This window comes from Falco cherrug, chromosome 6 (genome assembly GCF_023634085.1).
Source record: "Falco cherrug isolate bFalChe1 chromosome 6, bFalChe1.pri, whole genome shotgun sequence".
Lineage (NCBI taxonomy): Eukaryota > Metazoa > Chordata > Aves > Falconiformes > Falconidae > Falco > Falco cherrug.
The window spans coordinates 56,438,754-56,457,912 of NC_073702.1; the positions used below are offsets into that span (position 1 = coordinate 56,438,754).

The following is a 19,159-nucleotide window of genomic DNA, read 5'->3' on the forward strand; positions in this document are numbered from 1 at the left end:
GCGGTACATACTTAATTTTTCTAAACATGAATTTAGGTGCTCTACTTTTAAGTATCTGAATTAGAAAGTTCAGTTTGAGGAGTATACATAAGAGATACAGTTTTTGAGATACCGATGGAAGAGACAGGTAACCTAATTTAACAAGAAAGAGACAGACACTTCATAATAATTGGGCTGGTGACCTACAGTATTGTTTGCTGAGTATCTACAACCTTTGGAAAAAAATCTTTTTGAAAGAACAAAGTGAAAATGGCCCACGTACGATGTGGAACCCTGCTCCTTTGATCACAAATACGGCACTGAGGGTTCCTTGCAGGCTGTCCAGGAACATGTTCAACAAGTTTGCAGTACATTTCCCGACCCTTTTCTCCACAGGTAGCATTAGTTGTGATGAGAGCATTAGTAGCCAGGTTCAGCACTGCAGGAAACAACCCTGCAAACAAAAGAAAATAAAATCATAAACAAAAGTAACAGAGGCAAGGTGAATTTAGCAGGACCCATTACAGTGTTAAAGGAGAAGGCTTAATTTTCAACAACTATGGAAGTAACGAAGCACAGAAAAGCACCAACTTCGGTTTTGAATCCAAAATTTAGACGTCAGAATAAAGCCATTATACTGATGGTTTCCTCCTCATTCCCTTCTAAAATTCAAATTGGTAACTTCTGGTTAGATCTTCAACAACAGCAGAACACCAAGGGAGAAAGTAAAGTATGGAAACATACAAAGCATCATAATTTATTTTTTTTTCATAATCAAACCTTGTCCTCCTACTCAATTGGACATTGAAACATTGTACACAAATCACCTATGAAAACTCTTTATTATTTTTCTTTTCTCCTCACATCTCCACGGGAAAGCTTTCACTTCACAGACTGCATCACTTGTATTACACTATATTACTGTTCTGCTTAGGACCTCATAGTAACCTTTGTCATCAGAGCAGCTGAGTAATTCATGGAGAAACATGAATAGCATCTGCCATGTGTTGTTTCCCTTTCCTCAAGAAGAGTATAATATACACATATACAACATTATCTCTTTTATGGTAGCACTGTTATTTTTTTCAGGTGCACATGCTTAGTGATGTATTATAATTCTTATTCAGCACAGCACTTAAGCACATGTCTGAGTGCTCTGCTGAACTAAGTTCTATATAACTGTAAACTGTAAAGATTATAAACCATACAAAGATCAATCATTTAAGTGGGTTACTCTCCTTCCCACTAAATACTGATCAAAACCTTTGAGCCGTGATAAAATTGATCCATAGAGACAAACCGATATGATGTGCTGAATGTATACATTAGCCCCTCACATTAAATCAATCAGGTTTGCATCTTCAAAACCGTAATTTGCCATGGCTGCAGGTTAAACCAAAACAACGACAAAAAAATCTGAGGTATGGATTGGGATCATATTGCAGTTTATTTGATGACAATTTCCACTGGCTCCAAACCCACTCTTCTGCAATTCATTCAGCTTCTAACCCTATTTTACTATTTTAACCTTAAAATAAGGCTTTAATGAAAACTCAATTTGCAATTATTGTACACTTGATGAAGCTCCCTTTATAATGACATTTCTTTTCCTCCTCCACAGACAGATGGACAACACTATTCAACTGACTCCTTTCAGTCCTGTAACTCCAGTCCCCTGCTTGTCTCTAATTAACCTGTACGCCATTTAATTACCAAGCTTAGCTGGTCATGGTACAGCTGTCCTCTGCCATTGCGAGTCAGTGACTCTCATGCTCATTTTAAAACCATGTTAAACATACTCTTTGAGCAAAGAAACCAATTAGTTACTAACCTGTCCAATTTGTATAGTCAATCAATAGTTGAGATTTTATTGATCGTGTAGCTTGCTGCTTCTATATAGATTACAGCTCATTTTCATCGCATTTTAAAATCTATACAGTTGTTCTTGTATTTTTATTCAATGCATTCAGTGGTATTTGCTGCCTTCCACAATGGAGGCACAGGGTAAAAATCTGTGTAAGCTTTAGCAGAGCAGATTAATTACTAGCTGTGGAACTTCCTATGTTGACTTACAGCCTTATTATTCTCTTTTTAGGTTGTACAAAGTTAATAGCATAAAATCCAGTAATCATTTAGTCTTAACACAGAGTCTGGCATTTGGTTTGGAGGCATTTTATTCCCTCAGAAGTGAACCTCATAAAAAGGACAGAATGATCCTACACACAAGGAACTGCTGTACATGGCATCAGGAGAATAAACAAATCCTTCAAGAAAAAATGGAACAGCTGAAAAAGAGCAGCCAAAAATCCTCCACATTCACACAGCTATAAAAATACTGTATGTTATACACCCATACACAAATCATACCATTGTTCTAAGCTTTAACTCTACTTAACCAAATGAAGAGTACATAAGTAAGTCATCAATTAGAACATAATTTCACTCATAGTTAACCTCTTTTATGTACACAGCAGCTTAGGGCAAAACTACCAAAACAGTCTTGCCCATAATCAGTACAAACACGGGCACCGGAACAAGTATTGGGTGTTTCACTGAAGAGACCATGTCCAGGTCCCAGCACCTCACAGAGAAGTTCATCACATCGCATTCCCTGCAGGCTTGCAGGAGTGGATCTGACAGGCAGAGAGCAAAAGGTGCCTGAAGTGTTCCTACACTGCACCCAGCACTTCACTTGCATACTGATACATTTCCCAGCCCTGGAATTTTAACAAGTTAAAGATTACAATTAACAACTACATATTTGAATTTTTTTTCAATAATTATTTGCGAGGAGCAGGGAGTTGGGCTTGATGATCCTTATGGGTCCCTTTCAGCTCGAGATATTCTATGATACTGCTTTGTATAGCCCCAAATAAAGATTTGCTTTTAAAGAACATCTGATGTGCAAGCCAGATGGAATAGAGGAAGCAATACTATTCATGTTGCTTGCTTTCTAGTAATTTATATATATAATACTTTCACAACATAGGCACAAGATTCTAGCAATACAGAAGATGAAACCATTGTCTTGAACCCTTTAGTTAGTCCCTTTGCATATGAAATAAAAATATTAATGTTGATGATGCCAGTGTACACTGTTCACCCTTTCTAAGATTCACATCTGTCCAACTGTAAATCCCCAGGAGAAAGGCAAGACAGCTCAAGACACCACAATTCATATTATTTTTTTTTTAGAGAATTTAGCCTTATTTTTCATGGTCATAATCATATAGAAGAAATATTTTAAAATTGGTGTGCTAGTATTGTGCATCTTAAAATTCAATTTCTCACTAAATTACAGTTTATCTAGTTATCAATCGCACCTTGAATTCTGTGGGCATCCTCCTATCAAATACTTCCAAAAACTTGATCTGCTAAAATTACAGAGTTATTTTTATTGCCAAATACCTTTAGTAATCATTTGCTCCAGTGCAAAGACTGGGTAGTATGCCTCTGAGTCAGAAACCCATTATGTTTATTTTGTGTAGGTCAAGTGCAAGCAGAGAAATTCTACTCCCTTCAACTGCCAGCTACATCAATCTTTTCCTTCCTTTGTGCCACTGGTAAAAAACAGATTAGCATTCATTTCAACCAATAAAAAATACCAAAATTGCATGGAGGAAACAGGCAGAAAAGATTGTCTTGTAATTAGGCAGTGATTTTAGCAGCTTGGGTTCAATTTCTGGTTTTCAACAGACTTCTGTTGCATGAAAAGAAAAACAGTCTCAGATTCTCACCTATGAATAGGCATGGTCATCTTTTTGCTCTCCACTTTGGTTTTTAAGCATGGAACACATTCCATGGAGCTTTTAGAGCATGGAAACCCAATAGTTTGTTTAGTGTTGACAGGTGATTAGACTATGAAAGGAAAATAACACAGAAACGGAAAAAACTCTTTAAAATGGTGTACCATGCAAGGGTAATCAAGCAAGCTGCTTCACTTGCTACAGAATTAGTGGTAAGTTTGACACATATTGTCAACAGAAAGAGTTTTAGGAAAAAAATGGTAGAAATGAAAAGCAGCAAATCCGCAGGAACAGCTGGGTTTTGCCTACAAACTCAGATGCATTCATTGTACACTGCCAGTGCTCTAGTTAAGTAGGGTGTGGTACCAAAGTGCTAACTACATTACCAGTTTTTTAAACAGTTATCAAAGCAGATCTGAGTATCTATCTTAAAGACAAAAATAGTGGATGCTTGGGATTAGTGTTGGGTTTTTTTTCAGAGTCCTCACCAGTCATCCCTATCAATACTGAAATTCTTTGTAGATGTTGGCAGGCATGTAGGTGTAATTGATTCACCGAGTTCAACATATTTAGATAAACAGATTTTTGACAAGATTCTGCAGAGGCCATTAAAGGAACTAAGCTATAGTGACATGTGAGGGAATGACCTCTCATGAGATAACAATAACAAAAAAGGGAAATGGGGAGTAACACTGGAAAACCACAGCAATCTTTGCTGAATCCTCTTTTGTTCAACAGTTACATAAGTAACTTGGGAAAAAAGGGTAAAAACTAAGGTAACAGTTTATTAATGACAGAAATGATGCAGGATAATCAAAATAAGGGCAGATCACAAAGAGTGGTAGAAAAATTTCTCAGTATGGTGTGTCTAGACAATAACACAGCAGATGAAATAGAGGAATGGAAATTAATGTACAGGAGGAAAATATAATAGCCTCTGCACTAGCTATTATAAGCCCTGAAAATTTTGTTACGGAAATTTCAATGAAAATATTAGCTCAATGAATAGAAACAAAATGTCATTACATAGTTGCATAAATCCATCCATAATGACAACTTAAATACTGTATGATATTCCTTTTCTATAATTCTGTGATCTCTCATCTCCAAAAGAACATGGTAGAACTAAAAAAAGATGAAGTGTGACAAGATCACAGCTGTGGATCAACATCTGAATGTGTACATTAATAGGCTGAGAGTCTTCTACTGGGAAAAGAACTGACTTGGACATGTATAAAATGACACCTGTATATAAAATCAGAAGTGGGTTTACTAAGTGAACATTTGGAAATGAACATAGTAAATTTAGTTACCTTTCTACCACGATCTGGAGGTATTGAATCAACTTATCGGACAGAATTTTTCTACACTGATTGGGATTTTTTGTGTGTTGATAAATGGATCTGCTTTTCAGTATGATAGAAATTAAATTCTAGAATACATGAATAAATTATACAATAAAATGTTTTTATTCCAAAGGCAGGAATGCATTAAAACCAAATTAGATTAGTACGTAGAAGAAGGGTTTATCTGGGTCTGTTAAACATGAAGGGCTTGGTGTACAGTTGTCAGTTCAGAAAATCCCTGAATCACTGCTTGTTGCAGGGTTTTATCCAGGGAGGTATCACTATATTTCTCCTTTTTTTCACATTTTTCCTCAATATTACTTCTCATATATACCTGTAGTTGTTTCTTACTAAGGCTGGTAGTACATTAAACCCAAGATCAAGGTCCACCCATACTGGAGTAGAAACTGTAACTTTGATTTTGTGTGGCATTGCTAATGAAACCATAATATTTTTTCCAGTATTAATTTCTTCCAACAGCCATTGTCCTATACACTACTTCTCATCATTACCTTGCATCTATAGAGGTCTCATTAATGGCTTCTTATTCTATGGAACATTCTCTGAGATTGGCAATGTTCTTGCAGTTTGCCGCAAAGCAGTTATTACCCAAATCATTTTCTTATGTTTTCCTAATCTCATTGCATAAAGGAAAATAACAGCCCAGTTTTCTTTCGTGTACTTTTCATGTTTTCTCACCAGCCTCCAGTTCATATAAGCTCATTGACTACCGGTGGAATAAAACCCACCAGTGTGATGCCTGGCACCCTGCCCTCTTTTTCCATGCCCAGTTACCTACCTCTCTGCCAAACTGACAGATTTTCCACATGCTTTATTGCAATAGTTCAGATCAGCAGAAGAACAAGAGCTGCACAAGTAGCAGGTACAAGACATTTTCATAAAGCCTGTCAGCTGTTGAATTCAATCTCATTCTCACTCTCACTCTCCCTCCAAATAGCACTGATTGACCTTCAGAGCACATTCTATTTCCCTAGCTGAGAGGATGGAGGGATTCCTGTGGGAAATCAAAGCTATTAACTACATCTCCAGCTCCTGAATGGTGATTACAGGTTCATTATGAAGTGGGGATAGTCACTGGAGTAACCTACTTGTAAGATATGTCAAGGAGCAGCTACAGCAAAGGAGGGCCACTGAAAATAGATATGAATGTAAACAAAATAATTATCTTGTACATTAGTTTTTCTATCACTTACCAGTTCTGACATGTTTTTCTTTCCTACTCTTCACATAACCCATGGAGAATTGCAAATACCGTTTCAATCACATCAGAATCCTACATCTGCAGAGCAACTGGTGGGATACATCTCACTAGAAGGATACTCCAGCACTACAACAGAACCAGGAAGCACAAGTGAAGAACCAAGACCAAGATTATAACCTTTGTCAGGCTTCTGCTACTGCACGGAGGAAGCGGCAGCCACCTTGAGTGAGAAATAAAGAACCACCAATTCGTGGTAGGAGATGGAAGATGGCAATGGAGATCTTTGCATGGAGATGAACTGTCTGAGTGGGAGAGACTGGGGAAGATAGAATACAATCGTAAAAAGAAAGACCACTGCAAAGATACTGATAGAAGGCTCTGTTACCTTTCTTCTTGACAGATAATGGTTGGCACACGAAATTTTGCATGCAGTATTATTTGATGTCTACATTCTGATTACACAGTGATAAAATCAGCACCCCATTTTACTGAGGTTAAAGTTAATATAAATAATCTCAGTCCCTGTACGTGTAAACAGAATGTTAACTAAAAAAAAAAAAAATCATTATTGTTTTTTAATAATATTTTTAAAATACTTCCAAGACAGAAGACAAACTTTGGTTTACCAAATCTGGGATATCTTTGTGTCTTACTAAAGCATCAGAACTAAGAAAATGTTTTTCTCCTTCAAAGAAACCTCTGTCAAGGCCTGCATATTCCTCTTCTCTCTTCTAAACAGACCAGTATTTGGCACTGTGTATTTCCTTCAATCTTCTCAAAATATCCCTAGTCTCTTCAAAGAAGCAAATAAAACAGCCTGCCTAAATATGTCTAACTTTTCAAGCCAATCTTCCTAGTCTATAGAATACTTTGAAATGTTCATGCAGTGAAGCAGAGCTGTTCGCCACTGAATTTGTAACTAAAAAGACAAAAGAGAATATGTCAATTTCAGATGTTCTAAGAAGTGTCACTGGAAAAAGAGAGACTTGTCTGCTGCAGTGCAGAGCTTGTGCTAAGCTGTGGGAACACAGTGGGGAGAAAAAACTGGGACAAAACAAAACAAAATGTTGCAGCACAGAATGGCTTCCAGCTGTGCACCACAGGAAAGAGCTTAATGCACTCTATCCACAATGTAGATGAAGAGTTTTATACCACTAGAAAATAAGCCCAATTTGAAGAAATAGCTGTCCAGACACAACAGAGCTTACGGACTGAAAAAAATTTACACTAAGTCCATTTGTCCAGGGGAAAGCAAAATTGGATAACAAATGTTTCTGTTCCCATTTATGTCAGTTGCCCTAAACCACTGTGTATTATAGTACGGTTTGGTAGTCACCCTTTTTTCCTTCCAAAGGAAGTAAAAATGTAGTTTTCGATGTTTGGTTACAGAGGTGGCTTGCTTTTACTTTCAGGTAGTTTTCTCCATACTGAGTAATCCTACATACAGCCTCCTGCATATTTAACCTCAACACAAAAGGCATAGTATAAAGCCCTAACCTGAAGAAGCTTGACAGCCAAGCTAACTGTACTCCTTACAAAGTAACGAACACATTTGGAAAAGGCTATATTGATTATTTAGTATTACCTCACCTCTCCACACGTTACATTCAAAATTAGTGTTCAAAATTTGTACGGACTTTGCTGATTTCAATAGCAAAACACAATCAGTTTCACAGATTGTGAGACTGAGTGAAAAAATTGCTATTGGCATACCCCAGTATTATATGATAAAAAATATATATAAGCATGCTCATAGCTTTGTAATGAATTTCCTTTTTCCTAGAGCTGTCACAGAATGTTGTTTTGCAAAGCAGAACAGGAAAAATATAGGTGAAGATTAAATCCTATCTCCTTGACATCCATGGCAGAACTCCCACTGAATCAAAAATCCAAAGCACAAAGATTTAATGGACATCTCATTTTCAAAGGTATTTACATGCCCCGTCTGAGTCAGGCACCCACTGATTTTCAATTATACGTCTGTATTCTGGGACAAATTTTAAAGCGCAAAATACTAGTTGTACAAATACCTTACCTGTAGAAAGAGTGTGCTATGCATGAAAAAGCAAGCAGCACTCTTTACAGTTATTGCCTTGTATTTATGAGCTGCATGACCTTCATTAAAACCTTGCAATGCAGTAGTATGGTTGTGGTCAGTCAAGCAGGTCTAACAAGAAAAAAATATAGGACCTCTGAGAGACAGCACTGTGCAAACAGGAATTCTCCCAAATCATGTATCTTATGTTTTTAGATAGCACACATCAATTTACAACTTTCTCAAATTGCATGATATAGCTAAAAATGTCCAGTTTTGTTTGGTTCCCACATCTTAGTACCATCATCTCCATACTCAGAAGGCATTGTAAGTTTGGTTCCCCCCACTCATGCACTTCCCTCAGTTGCAAAAAAAGAGTGGGAAAGACACCTGTATGATTTCTCTATCACAGTTTGGTCGCATTGAAGGGGAGAAATTAAAAAGGATTATGTCACTGAATAAAAATGGAAAAAAAATTAAATCAGAATTTCTCAAAGACAGAATAGAGCCTGGGAAAACTGCAGCCTCTAGATGCAATTTACTGCTGACTTTGGTCTTGACAAAGCTATTGTTTTACACAAAGAAACCCCTGCTATACATTGTCTTGAACACTAAAGAATATGAAGTATATGACTATTTTTGCAATAATTTTTAAATGAATGTCCATTGAAAACACACTGCAGAGCCAGAATTAGTTATGGTGCCCTTGAGTATCCAACGCTGTCAACTTAAACAAAAAGACTGAGATGTTTGCTGTGTTCTCTACAAGAGGCAACAAAAGACATGTTATAAGGGCTAATAGAAGTCATCCATCTATTCAGCATCATCTACACTGACAAAAAAATCCAAACTGAGTTTGACATTATGAAACCAAAGAGCAAATGGAAAAAATGATCTTACCATATGTAAGAGTTTCCATGTACTTACTTTTACTCTCAGGATTCAGATTAAAATAAAGTATGTGTCTCTCAACTGATGAGCTTCAATAAACATTAAGTTCAATTCTCATTCTCTGAACTGATTTATGCTTTCCTATTCTGCTGTAATGCTTTACAAACACATACTGATAAGGATTCTAAAAGTTTTAACTTATTCTGGTAAAATGTGAGACCATAGATTCACAATTTCTATGCAGAGTTCTTTAATTATCTGAAGTTAATTAAAGTATCATTGAGATTGGAAGGGACCTCTTATCTAGCCCAAATTCCTGCTCAAGTAGGGTCACTAGAGCAGGCTGTCCAGGACCATGCAGCTCAATTTTCAGTAGCTCCAAGGATGCAGAATCCACAGCCTCACTGAGCAGCACATTCCACTGTTTGACCACCCTCACGGTAAAAAAAGTGTTTTCTTATGTTTAAAAGGATTTTGCTGTAGAGCGATTTGTCCCTGTTACCTCTTGTCCTGTCACTGGATACCACTGGGAAAAGTTTGGCTGTCTTCTCTATCACCCCTTGACATGCACACTAATAAAATCTCTCTGAGACTTCTCAAAGCTAAGCAACCCCAGACTTCTCAGCCTCTACTTGTAGGATAGATGCTCCAAGTCCTTAATCATCTTCCCAGACATTTCCTGGACTTACTCCAACATGTCAATGTCTGTCTTGTACTGAGGAGCCCAGAACCGGACACAGCTCTCATCACTGCTGAGCAGACAGGGAATGATCACCTCCCTCAGCCTGCTGGTGACACTCTAACTAATGCAGCCGGTTTGCCTTTTTTGCCACATTGCTGGCTCATGCTCAGCTTGCTCAACACCAGGACACCCAGAGCCTTCTCTGCAAAGCTGCTTTCCAGACATGTGGCCCCAGTCTGTACTAGTGCATGGGACTGTTCCTCCCCAGGACTTTGCACTTCCCTTTGCTGAACTTCATGAGGTTCTTGTTAGTCCACTTCTCCAGCCTGACAATGTCCATCTGGATGGCAGCATGACCCTCTGGCCTATCATCCACTCTGTAAAATTTTGTATTGCCTGCAAACTTGCTGAGAGTGCACTCTGCCCCATCATCAAGGTCATTAATGATCGTGTTATACAGTATTGACCCCTGGGGTAGATCACTAGTGACCTGCCTCCAGACGGACTTTGTGCCACTGACCACACTGTCTGAGCCTATCCATTCGGTTTTCAGTCTGCCTTGCAGTTCATTGAAAAATGAGGATGTTATGGAGACATCACAAACCTTAATAAAGCTAAGATAAATAACATCTACTCTTCTCCCCTCATCCACCAAGCCAGCCACCTCATCACAGAAGGCTATCAGACTGGCTAAGCACAACTTCCCCGCCAGAAATCCATGGTGGTCTTAAAACCAACATTTTAGCTACATGCACCGTTTACATTTACCATTTTATACTTATGTGTTACTTAAACCCAAGCTACATAACACCCTATTAAAAAGAGAGCTAAGTTGCTCTCCTTGGATAATATAAGGACTTACAACTTTGATCTGTTCAATTTCAATGCATGTAAAGCACAATTAGCAAGATCAAGATCGCCACTGATTACAGTATTGAAGCAGAATGCAAAACATTTTTTACAACTCAGACTCATAACCAGTCCTATTCTATGGAAAGTTATCTATTTAATTTCCATGCAGTCAGTGTTCTGAGGTGTGTATTAGCTGTATAACTGAGAAATATTGCCAAAATATGATTAATAAACTTAAAAATTAAATTCTATATTTGTGTAGTAATATAGATTGGTGTTTCTATACATTTAGTCAACAAACTCTTCAGTTACATATAAGATCATGAAAGAATATTTTGAGTATTTTGTGTCAATTTTACAGTATACTATTTTTCTGGTACATTGAAATAGTTGTCTGTTACATACATTTGTTCACCAGACTTTGCTACAAAAGTGCTACTAAATACCTGTATTTATAAGTGCTGTTAATAGTGTATTTCTATAAATTATATATAAAAGATACACAGATATACAAATACAATAGGCAGCACATCTGTACTTGTAGTCACAGTAGTATCAAATTCTTTCTGCTTCATGAAAAGAATGTGTATGATTTCAGTATCTTTTAATATATATCTTGTGAGAAAAAAATATTTAAACAATATTTATTTTCCCCATGAGAAAAACAGCCCAATAATTTCCCTCCCTTACATATATTTTGTCCCCTCACTTGAACGGTGACTGAATGGGAAGATCAAATGAGGTCTGAGCAGATGGCTGTCAGCAAACCAGTGACAATGTACCATGGTTTAGAATTAGAGACAAAATGTGCAACCTGGTATACAGTTTCTGCTTGTAACTGCCAAAGACATCTGGCTTAGAATATAAGCCAGCTTGAACATCCCTACACATATTTACTTTATCATTCATGAAAATTAAATTATATCGGCATCCCTTAATACCTCTCTGGTAAAGCTGTGCCTATCTGTATTAGTCGAAACCCTCCTTTTCTTCTTTATAAAAGTGGACTCAGAGCTGTCACAGATGTCACATCTTTACATTCCATTAAAATCAGTCAGAACTGCATACAGATGAATCCCTGCATGTTGCTTTAAAAATGTATGGGATGATACATCAAGGAAAGGAATTCTTCAGGTCTTCCAATAGGATTTTAATGAGCTTCAGTGGTACTCTTGTCACTAGTTTGACATTTATTTGCATGATTAAAGGTTTTAGCAATGGACTCTCAGCTGGAGAACAAACAATTTGTTTTTCAGAAATCAAAAGTAAATATACACCTCTTGGGTTTTTCTTTAGTTGGCCTCACTGTTTGGAAAGTTAGGAAAATGCCAAAAAAAGTTTTCAGGTCCCCCACATTTGTGTATAGCAACAGCTTTTTATGCAGCTTTTTTCTGAGTAACAAATTGCTTTCAGTCATCCTAGGTGAGAGACCGCTCAGTTCACAGAAACCTTAACTTCTGTACTTTTTAATTCTGCATGAACTGTCCACTGAAGCACACAGTTCCACATTATACAATGAGGCTTTTAGCAATAGTATTTACAAGACATAGCTGATCAACTCCCATACAAAAAATATATTTGAAATATAAGGACTCTGTAGACTTAGCAAGTTGCTAACATTTACAGGCAAACCTGTAAATACCATAACTGACTGTAATATTTAAAACTAATTCTAAAACTTTAGTGGAATCATTTACTGGCCTGGGGAAGAGCAAGGGAAGGCGATGCACAAAACTTAGAGCTAGATGGGTTGGTAGACGTAGAGGAATTACAGAGGGCTGTATGAAAAATTTATTTGTAAAAAGGTTGTAATGATTGTTAAAAAAATAAGGTATGAAATGTTAAAAAGAAAAAGAAAAAAGGGGGAAGTGTAGAGGAATGAAGCTGTGTTAATTATCATTGATAATATACAGCTGTGGGCTGGCTTTGGGGCGGTGGGTTGACCAATGTAGATAAGGTGCAGCTGTGGCTGGTTCTGTGAAGAGCTTGGGCAGCCAAGGAAGAGAGGAGGAGAAGGCAGCAGAGGGACTGGCATGAAGCGTATGTTGGTATGAGATGGTAAAAGACCTTGTTGCAGCTGGCTAGCTTGGAGAGTGCTGTGACAAGTAGAGTGACAGGTTTAACTGCCTTTAACTGTATAAATCCACACCCAATGTTGCTGGCTGATAAAGGCACATAATAATGCTTTCCAGGTAACAGTGATACGCTTGACTACCCATGGAGCCTAGTTACTAAAGAGACACAGAATTTAAGAGAATGATTTCTTGATTAGTGAAAATTTGGAAGAAGGGAAGAATTTTGAATAGGTACTGAGGCCTAAAATAGGCAGGAAACAATTTTGCAGATAGGCAGCAATGAAATGCAGCACTCCTTTTATACAGAACTTGGGGGGGGGGGGGGGAGAGTTGGTACATGAGATAGGGCAGGCTGAGCTTCTTTTTAAGGATAAAGAGAACAGGGCAATAGACACATTGCCAAGTCTTTGCCAAGACAGAAAAGGTAAAAACAGGCAATTCCTGCAAGGAAGAAAAGAGAGAGAGAGACCCTTTTATAAGGGAAAAGGATAAAAGAACACTCAGCAGATGTATCACATTTAGAGATTCGGTGAACCCTAAATTCAGAGGAAAGGGTGATGAAGAGAACGCCAGTCATGGTGGCTCATCTGCTTTTGAAACCCACAACACCTGACACTGGAAAGCAGGAAGCTGAGAACACAGGACAAACCAAGCATGTGTGGGGGTGACACTGGGAGATGCACTGCACCCCTTGCATCAGGGCACAGAGCTAGAACGGCAGTAGGTGAAGCGGTAGCAGCAGAGCACAGAGGGATTTCAGGGGCTGAAAACAAAACAGGAATAAGCACAGGAGCAATAAGAGGCAAAAAGTTGGGGAACAAAGAAAACCTCTAAGAAACAAGTCAAAGACTGCTCCCAAAGTGAGGAAAGATGAGGGGAAAGTTTTACACAATAGATTTGTGTGGGAACACATAATAAACTCTGGTTGCTAAGAACACAAAGACTGTAATCTTCTCCTCATACCCCAGCAAGAAAAAAAAGTCTCCTTCTGTGAAGGACGACGGAATCCATCACTCCAATGTCAAAAAAAAAAATAATTGCAAGGTAGATCTAGTATAATTTCTACATGGACAGTGGGATAGTCTGAGAATTTTCTTCAGGGTAATTTTCTGTGGAAAAGGCTTCCAACTGTGCAATGGCCATTGCAGAATCAGAAATGAACAAGAAGCCTGAAGCTACATCCTTCTCTCCATTTGGAAGTTTTCATTTTAAAATCTTGTTTATATGTTCTACTGGAGACAGCCATCCTTCTCTAGTTATTTCCCTAACTAGCTACCTCAAAACTACCTTTTTGAAAGTAAGGTATGGAGTTATATCTACAAACACATCTCAGCTTTTCTTATGCAGGAATACAGTGTATCCTCTGCTTAAATTCCCACGCCTAATTCTCAGTCTGAAAGAACTTCTTTGACACGGCGATCGTAACTCCACAGGCTGAAATTCCTAAGAGTTAGCAAACAGTGCCAAGTCTCTTCCTTCTTCTAAGATAAACTAGTAATACAAATATTGTCTTTGAACCTTCATGCAATCTAACACTAAATATAACTGTTAATTAGTCTGATTTCTTTGAGATGTTACACAAACGAGTTCAAGGAAGATTCTGCAAAAAATATACAAATTAATTTGGTCTGAAATACTCATGTCTGGAAATCTTTTCAAAACGGGACCTTTTCCACAATGATATGACTATTAGAAAGTGTTGTTAAAGGGGAAAATTAATACTGCAAGTATATATTTATTTTAATCTGCACTTAAATAAGTTTCCCATGCTTGTATTAAACAGGGAACCTGTTATAATCTAGTAGTATATATATAGTAGAAAGTAGTCATTTTAATGTATTCTATGCCTTTGTAAACTTCAAACTTCGATCCTTAAATCTGCCTAGTGTCTTTTTCTTAGAACTATGATCACTTCTAGGGCTGCAGACAATTCCATTCAACATTAACTAGCATAGAATATAACTATTTTTCTACTACAAATATATCAACAGTTTGGCATCTTTACAGTGCATTCAACTGCTCTTAGACTAGGACAAAGCCACTTGGAATTTACTACAGTTCTCAAGCAGCTATCAGCACACCAGTAGGAACCATGGGGACTCTGTATCACAGCAGGGAGCAGCACCGTATTTTCCACCCTATAAATCTTACAGCCCTGCCTAAAAGTGCCCTTGTTTTTGAGGTTTTATCCATTTGTTGAAAAAAATTAAAGCTCATATGCTGGACTATTGAATTTATAAGACAGTAGAGATCAGTTTAATACCCTGTAAAAGGAAATTTTCTTTCATTAGAAACAGAGAAGCTATCCACTTATTTGAAAGATAACAGAAATACAGATTTCAATTAATTCTTCATATTATAAAAGAACCCCTTCGGTCATATTCAGCCAACTACTCAACTCAAATTAGAACTACTCACAAATATTCCTCACAGATTTCTGCTCACCTGCATGTCCACCTGTCATATATTCAGTATTTGAGTAACATAGTGAACATGGATTGGTAGACAGGTTTTCTGTGGTAATAGTTTCTCTCTGTAAAATGATATTTCTGGACTTCATCCTTCCTTAAATAATGGTTCGATTGTACTGTCAATGCAGCTGAGATCAAACAAAAGTACCCCTGCTGCCATGTAGAGGAATTTCATTTTCTGTTGATTTTTGTGGGGTACTCATACCTCATCCATCTTGCTCCAAGGCTTGACTAAAACATGTAATATATTAATATTTCATCATCTTAGCTTTTTCTGTTCTTTTAGTCTATCAGTAGTTTAATCCTTCTTCCCTATTTTAATTGGATTCTACTGACTCTTTTTATCATACAGTTGACCTCAAGCAAGCAGGAGAGCACGAGCAAGCAATCTTTTACTGTGCCACATGGAATTATAATCTCTAAATATAGACTAAACTTGAGTTCTTATGCTCTCATCTGAAAGAAACCTAATAGAGTAATCTGCTGGATAAATAGTGTAGCTCTCACAGAGTGACAAAACTCTCAAGAGTCTTGCATGAGGCTGAACCTCAGGGGGACTTGGTATGAAAAAGCCAATGTTAAAAGCATGGCTCCATCTCCTCTGGCACCCCTATGGCCTTTTATTTAGAACACTTAAATTTTTAGCATTAATCTTGTTCTCATTTCCTTCCTGCTTCGTCTAGCCAGTTTTGCATTCAAGCATCAAAAATAACCACTTCCTGTGATGCTACACAAATAGAAGTTCACTTGTTCAAGCACAAGGTGATTACATGCCATTATGCCAGTATATTGATTCTGCTTTTCTAGGTGTCGGGAGAGCTAAATATTCATAGAAATATTTGCTTTTAATTGCAAAAGAAGTAACATACATCGTAATTATTCCATGAAACATTATTTGTCCTTTTTCAAAAGACTAACTTTCATACTGCCCTCTTGTTAATCATATATGCAGTACCACCCTCGAGTTTGCACACTTGGTGGTTTTGTGAATGCTTCCAACTCTGTATGTCAAGGTAGGATTGAAAAGACAAGTGCTCCTGCTGGCTGCACTCCCTCCTGAATGGAATATTATTTTGTCACTGGCATTATCAACTTTAAGGTGAGTTCTGGGTACTGCTTACGCAGGTATGTTCAAGATGGACACGTTCATGCAAAGGCTGCTGTCATGGAGGCTACAGGTACATGCTGTTCATGTCTCAGTTTGGATATCCCAACATTCTGAGCTCACTACACCCAAGTCAAACCTGCAGTAACTCCCAGGTGACAAAGTCCACAATCAGAGACAACTGAAAGGTCCATCTTTAAAACCAAACCAACAAAAAAAACCCATAGGTGTTTGCTGTTTAGGACAGTTACTCTCCAATAAAAGATTCCTTGCTCAAGAGAAAGGCACAGGAAGTTTGCTCATATTACTTCTATCTACATTCTCCCTGGAGTACACAAGGAAGGGCATTGACATTCACATGTTATAATTCATAATATTGATTGTGTACACTACATACCCTCACAATTTATCTTACATGTTCTGACTTTAGATGATTGCTAAATTTATGAGACTATGGATAAAGGAACATCTAAAACAGTGTTAATGAAGAAGCTGGCAACCGTACAACAAACCCCTAGCAGTATGTTCTGAAAATCTTAAAACAAGGATTATAATCTGCCCCTGACTGTCCCTACATCCTGTTCTGTGCAAGTGGGGCTCAGGTCCTGGCCACAGAAGCCGCCTTCTTCACTCCCCACAGGTGCCACTCCTACTGGGGTTCCAGTGCCCAAGGGCAGAGAGAGAGAACTGCTCTGCCACAGAATAGGGAGTAAAACTGGAGCAGTCTAAGAACAATTTACTCTGCCTAGTCTAGTCTTAGGACCTAATCTAGGTCTCAAGAACCATTTCCCTAAGTTTTTATTCAGTTCTTACCAGGCTATACACCATTATCAAAATTCTTTTCAACATTGCAATTCACTCTCTCTTTTTTTTTTTTTTCTTTTCTTTTTTAATGCTACAAACTGCTATGCTGTCAGTCTTCTTGGTTCTAAAAACTGACATCCAAATGACCAGAAGGCCTTCCCATGAACAATACACTGATAGAGCACAGGCATACAAGTATAAAATTAAATACCTGTTTACCAGAGTCCTCACATATAGGAAGATAAAGGAAAATTTTGTAAGTGGAACCATTTATGAAAATGGGAATATGCATTTATGAAGAAATATAGAGCATATATATCAACCAAAAATCTATAAGATAAACCTCTGAATTGCCAATAACTAGAGAAAGAGGCTTTGAGGGTAGGGAATCTGCAGGGTGTTGCTGAAAGTTAAAAAGATCCTTTGGATTTAATTGGAGAAACTCACACCTACATTCTGTAGATAACACAAGGTATTGGCAATGCAACTTTAAAACTTTTGCATACATTTTTCTTACTGTTTCTTCATTTTTTGTTTGTTTTTTTTTTCATTTCCATTTTTACTACAAGCCTGCTTTTAAGACCATCACACTTCTTTTCCATTAGCGCACTGTACTTGTAAACAAAAAAAAAAAACAAAACCCAAAACCCACATATTTCTTTCATGGGGCTTTCCATAAAGAAAGGGATGTGCTTCCTTCAGTTTCTGTCACTTTTGTGGGGTTTCAGTTAAAAGAAATAGAAATAGCCTTTAAAAATTCCTCTGTCACAAAGTATACACATATGAATCAATCACAATAATGTCCAGAAGGCAAAATATCAAAGTTCTGCTTCAACTCTACCACTGCTTTATTGCAAGACCCACATTAAACCTCTTTTTCCACGCCTGTACAACGGAGATAATACCTGTCCTGCTTTATAAAAAAATATGGAAATTGTGTTGGAAAAAAAACTTTAGAGTTAAAAAAAATTAAATAAATTTACACATGTACTTTTTTCCTAATGTGGCAATATCTAAATATATTTCTTAGTACTTTTGACAGAGAAAAAATTTACCTTTCTTTTTTTGACACAGGATATATAGGGAGGTCAACGGGTACCTGTTATTCTAGATACACACTACATATTTGGTTAGGGGACAGCAAGGACATACATAATCCACACACACATAAATGAGGGTAGACTACCCAAGATAAAAACATAGAATCATTTAGGTTGGAAAAGACCTTTGAGATCATCAAGTCAAATCATTAATCCAGGACTGCCAAGTCCACCACTAAACCATGTCCCTAAGCACCACATCTACACGTTTTTTAAACGCTTCCAGAGATGGTGATTCCACCACCTCCCTGGGCAGCCTGTTCCAATGCTTGGCCACCCTTTCAGTGAAGAAAGTTTTCCTAAAATCTGATCAAAACCTCCCCTGGCGCAACTTGAGGCCATACTTCTCATGAAGCATTCTTTTAAACTTAATGATTGGAATCTGACAAGATCCTCCTTTTGTTTTTAAACATAGGAAATGCTCTCTCTGTGTCCTCAGCCTTATCACTGGAAAGAAATACTGATTCCAATTCCCTTTGTAAAAGAACTTTAAGATCTACAGATTGATTTATTAGGTATTTTGCAATTCCCTTGAACACCCTTTGTGGGGAAATTCCCACACCAGCAGTTAATGTCTAATAGACACTTAAGACATCACGGTGCTGAAAGCAGAAAGAAAGACTAGAAAATTTCAGTAAAAACTGTGCTAAATTAAGACAGCAAGAAAACCAGTAGGAGGTCTTGCACAGTTCTGCATTCTTTCACACCTCTTCTCTGTTAAGTACCAAAGACATAATGTCTCTTTTCACTATACAGCACAGAACCAACTTAAATCTACATACATAGTTCCACAATATATTTTGATATGACTTATGCTCTGTTCGTGATGGGGAAAGCATCAGTCACTTACA

At 37.5% G+C, this 19,159-nt stretch overlaps 1 protein-coding gene across 1 annotated transcript in view; it reads right to left on the bottom strand.

Annotated features, from left to right (window-relative positions):
- The window catches only part of LAMA2 (laminin subunit alpha 2), a 377,271-nt gene that overhangs the window by 281,081 nt on the left and 77,031 nt on the right, over positions 1-19,159 (bottom strand). The window contains exon 2 of the mRNA XM_055714667.1: positions 263-433. Within this exon, the coding sequence (XP_055570642.1) occupies positions 263-433 (171 nt within the window). The remainder of the gene's footprint in view (positions 1-262; positions 434-19,159) is intronic.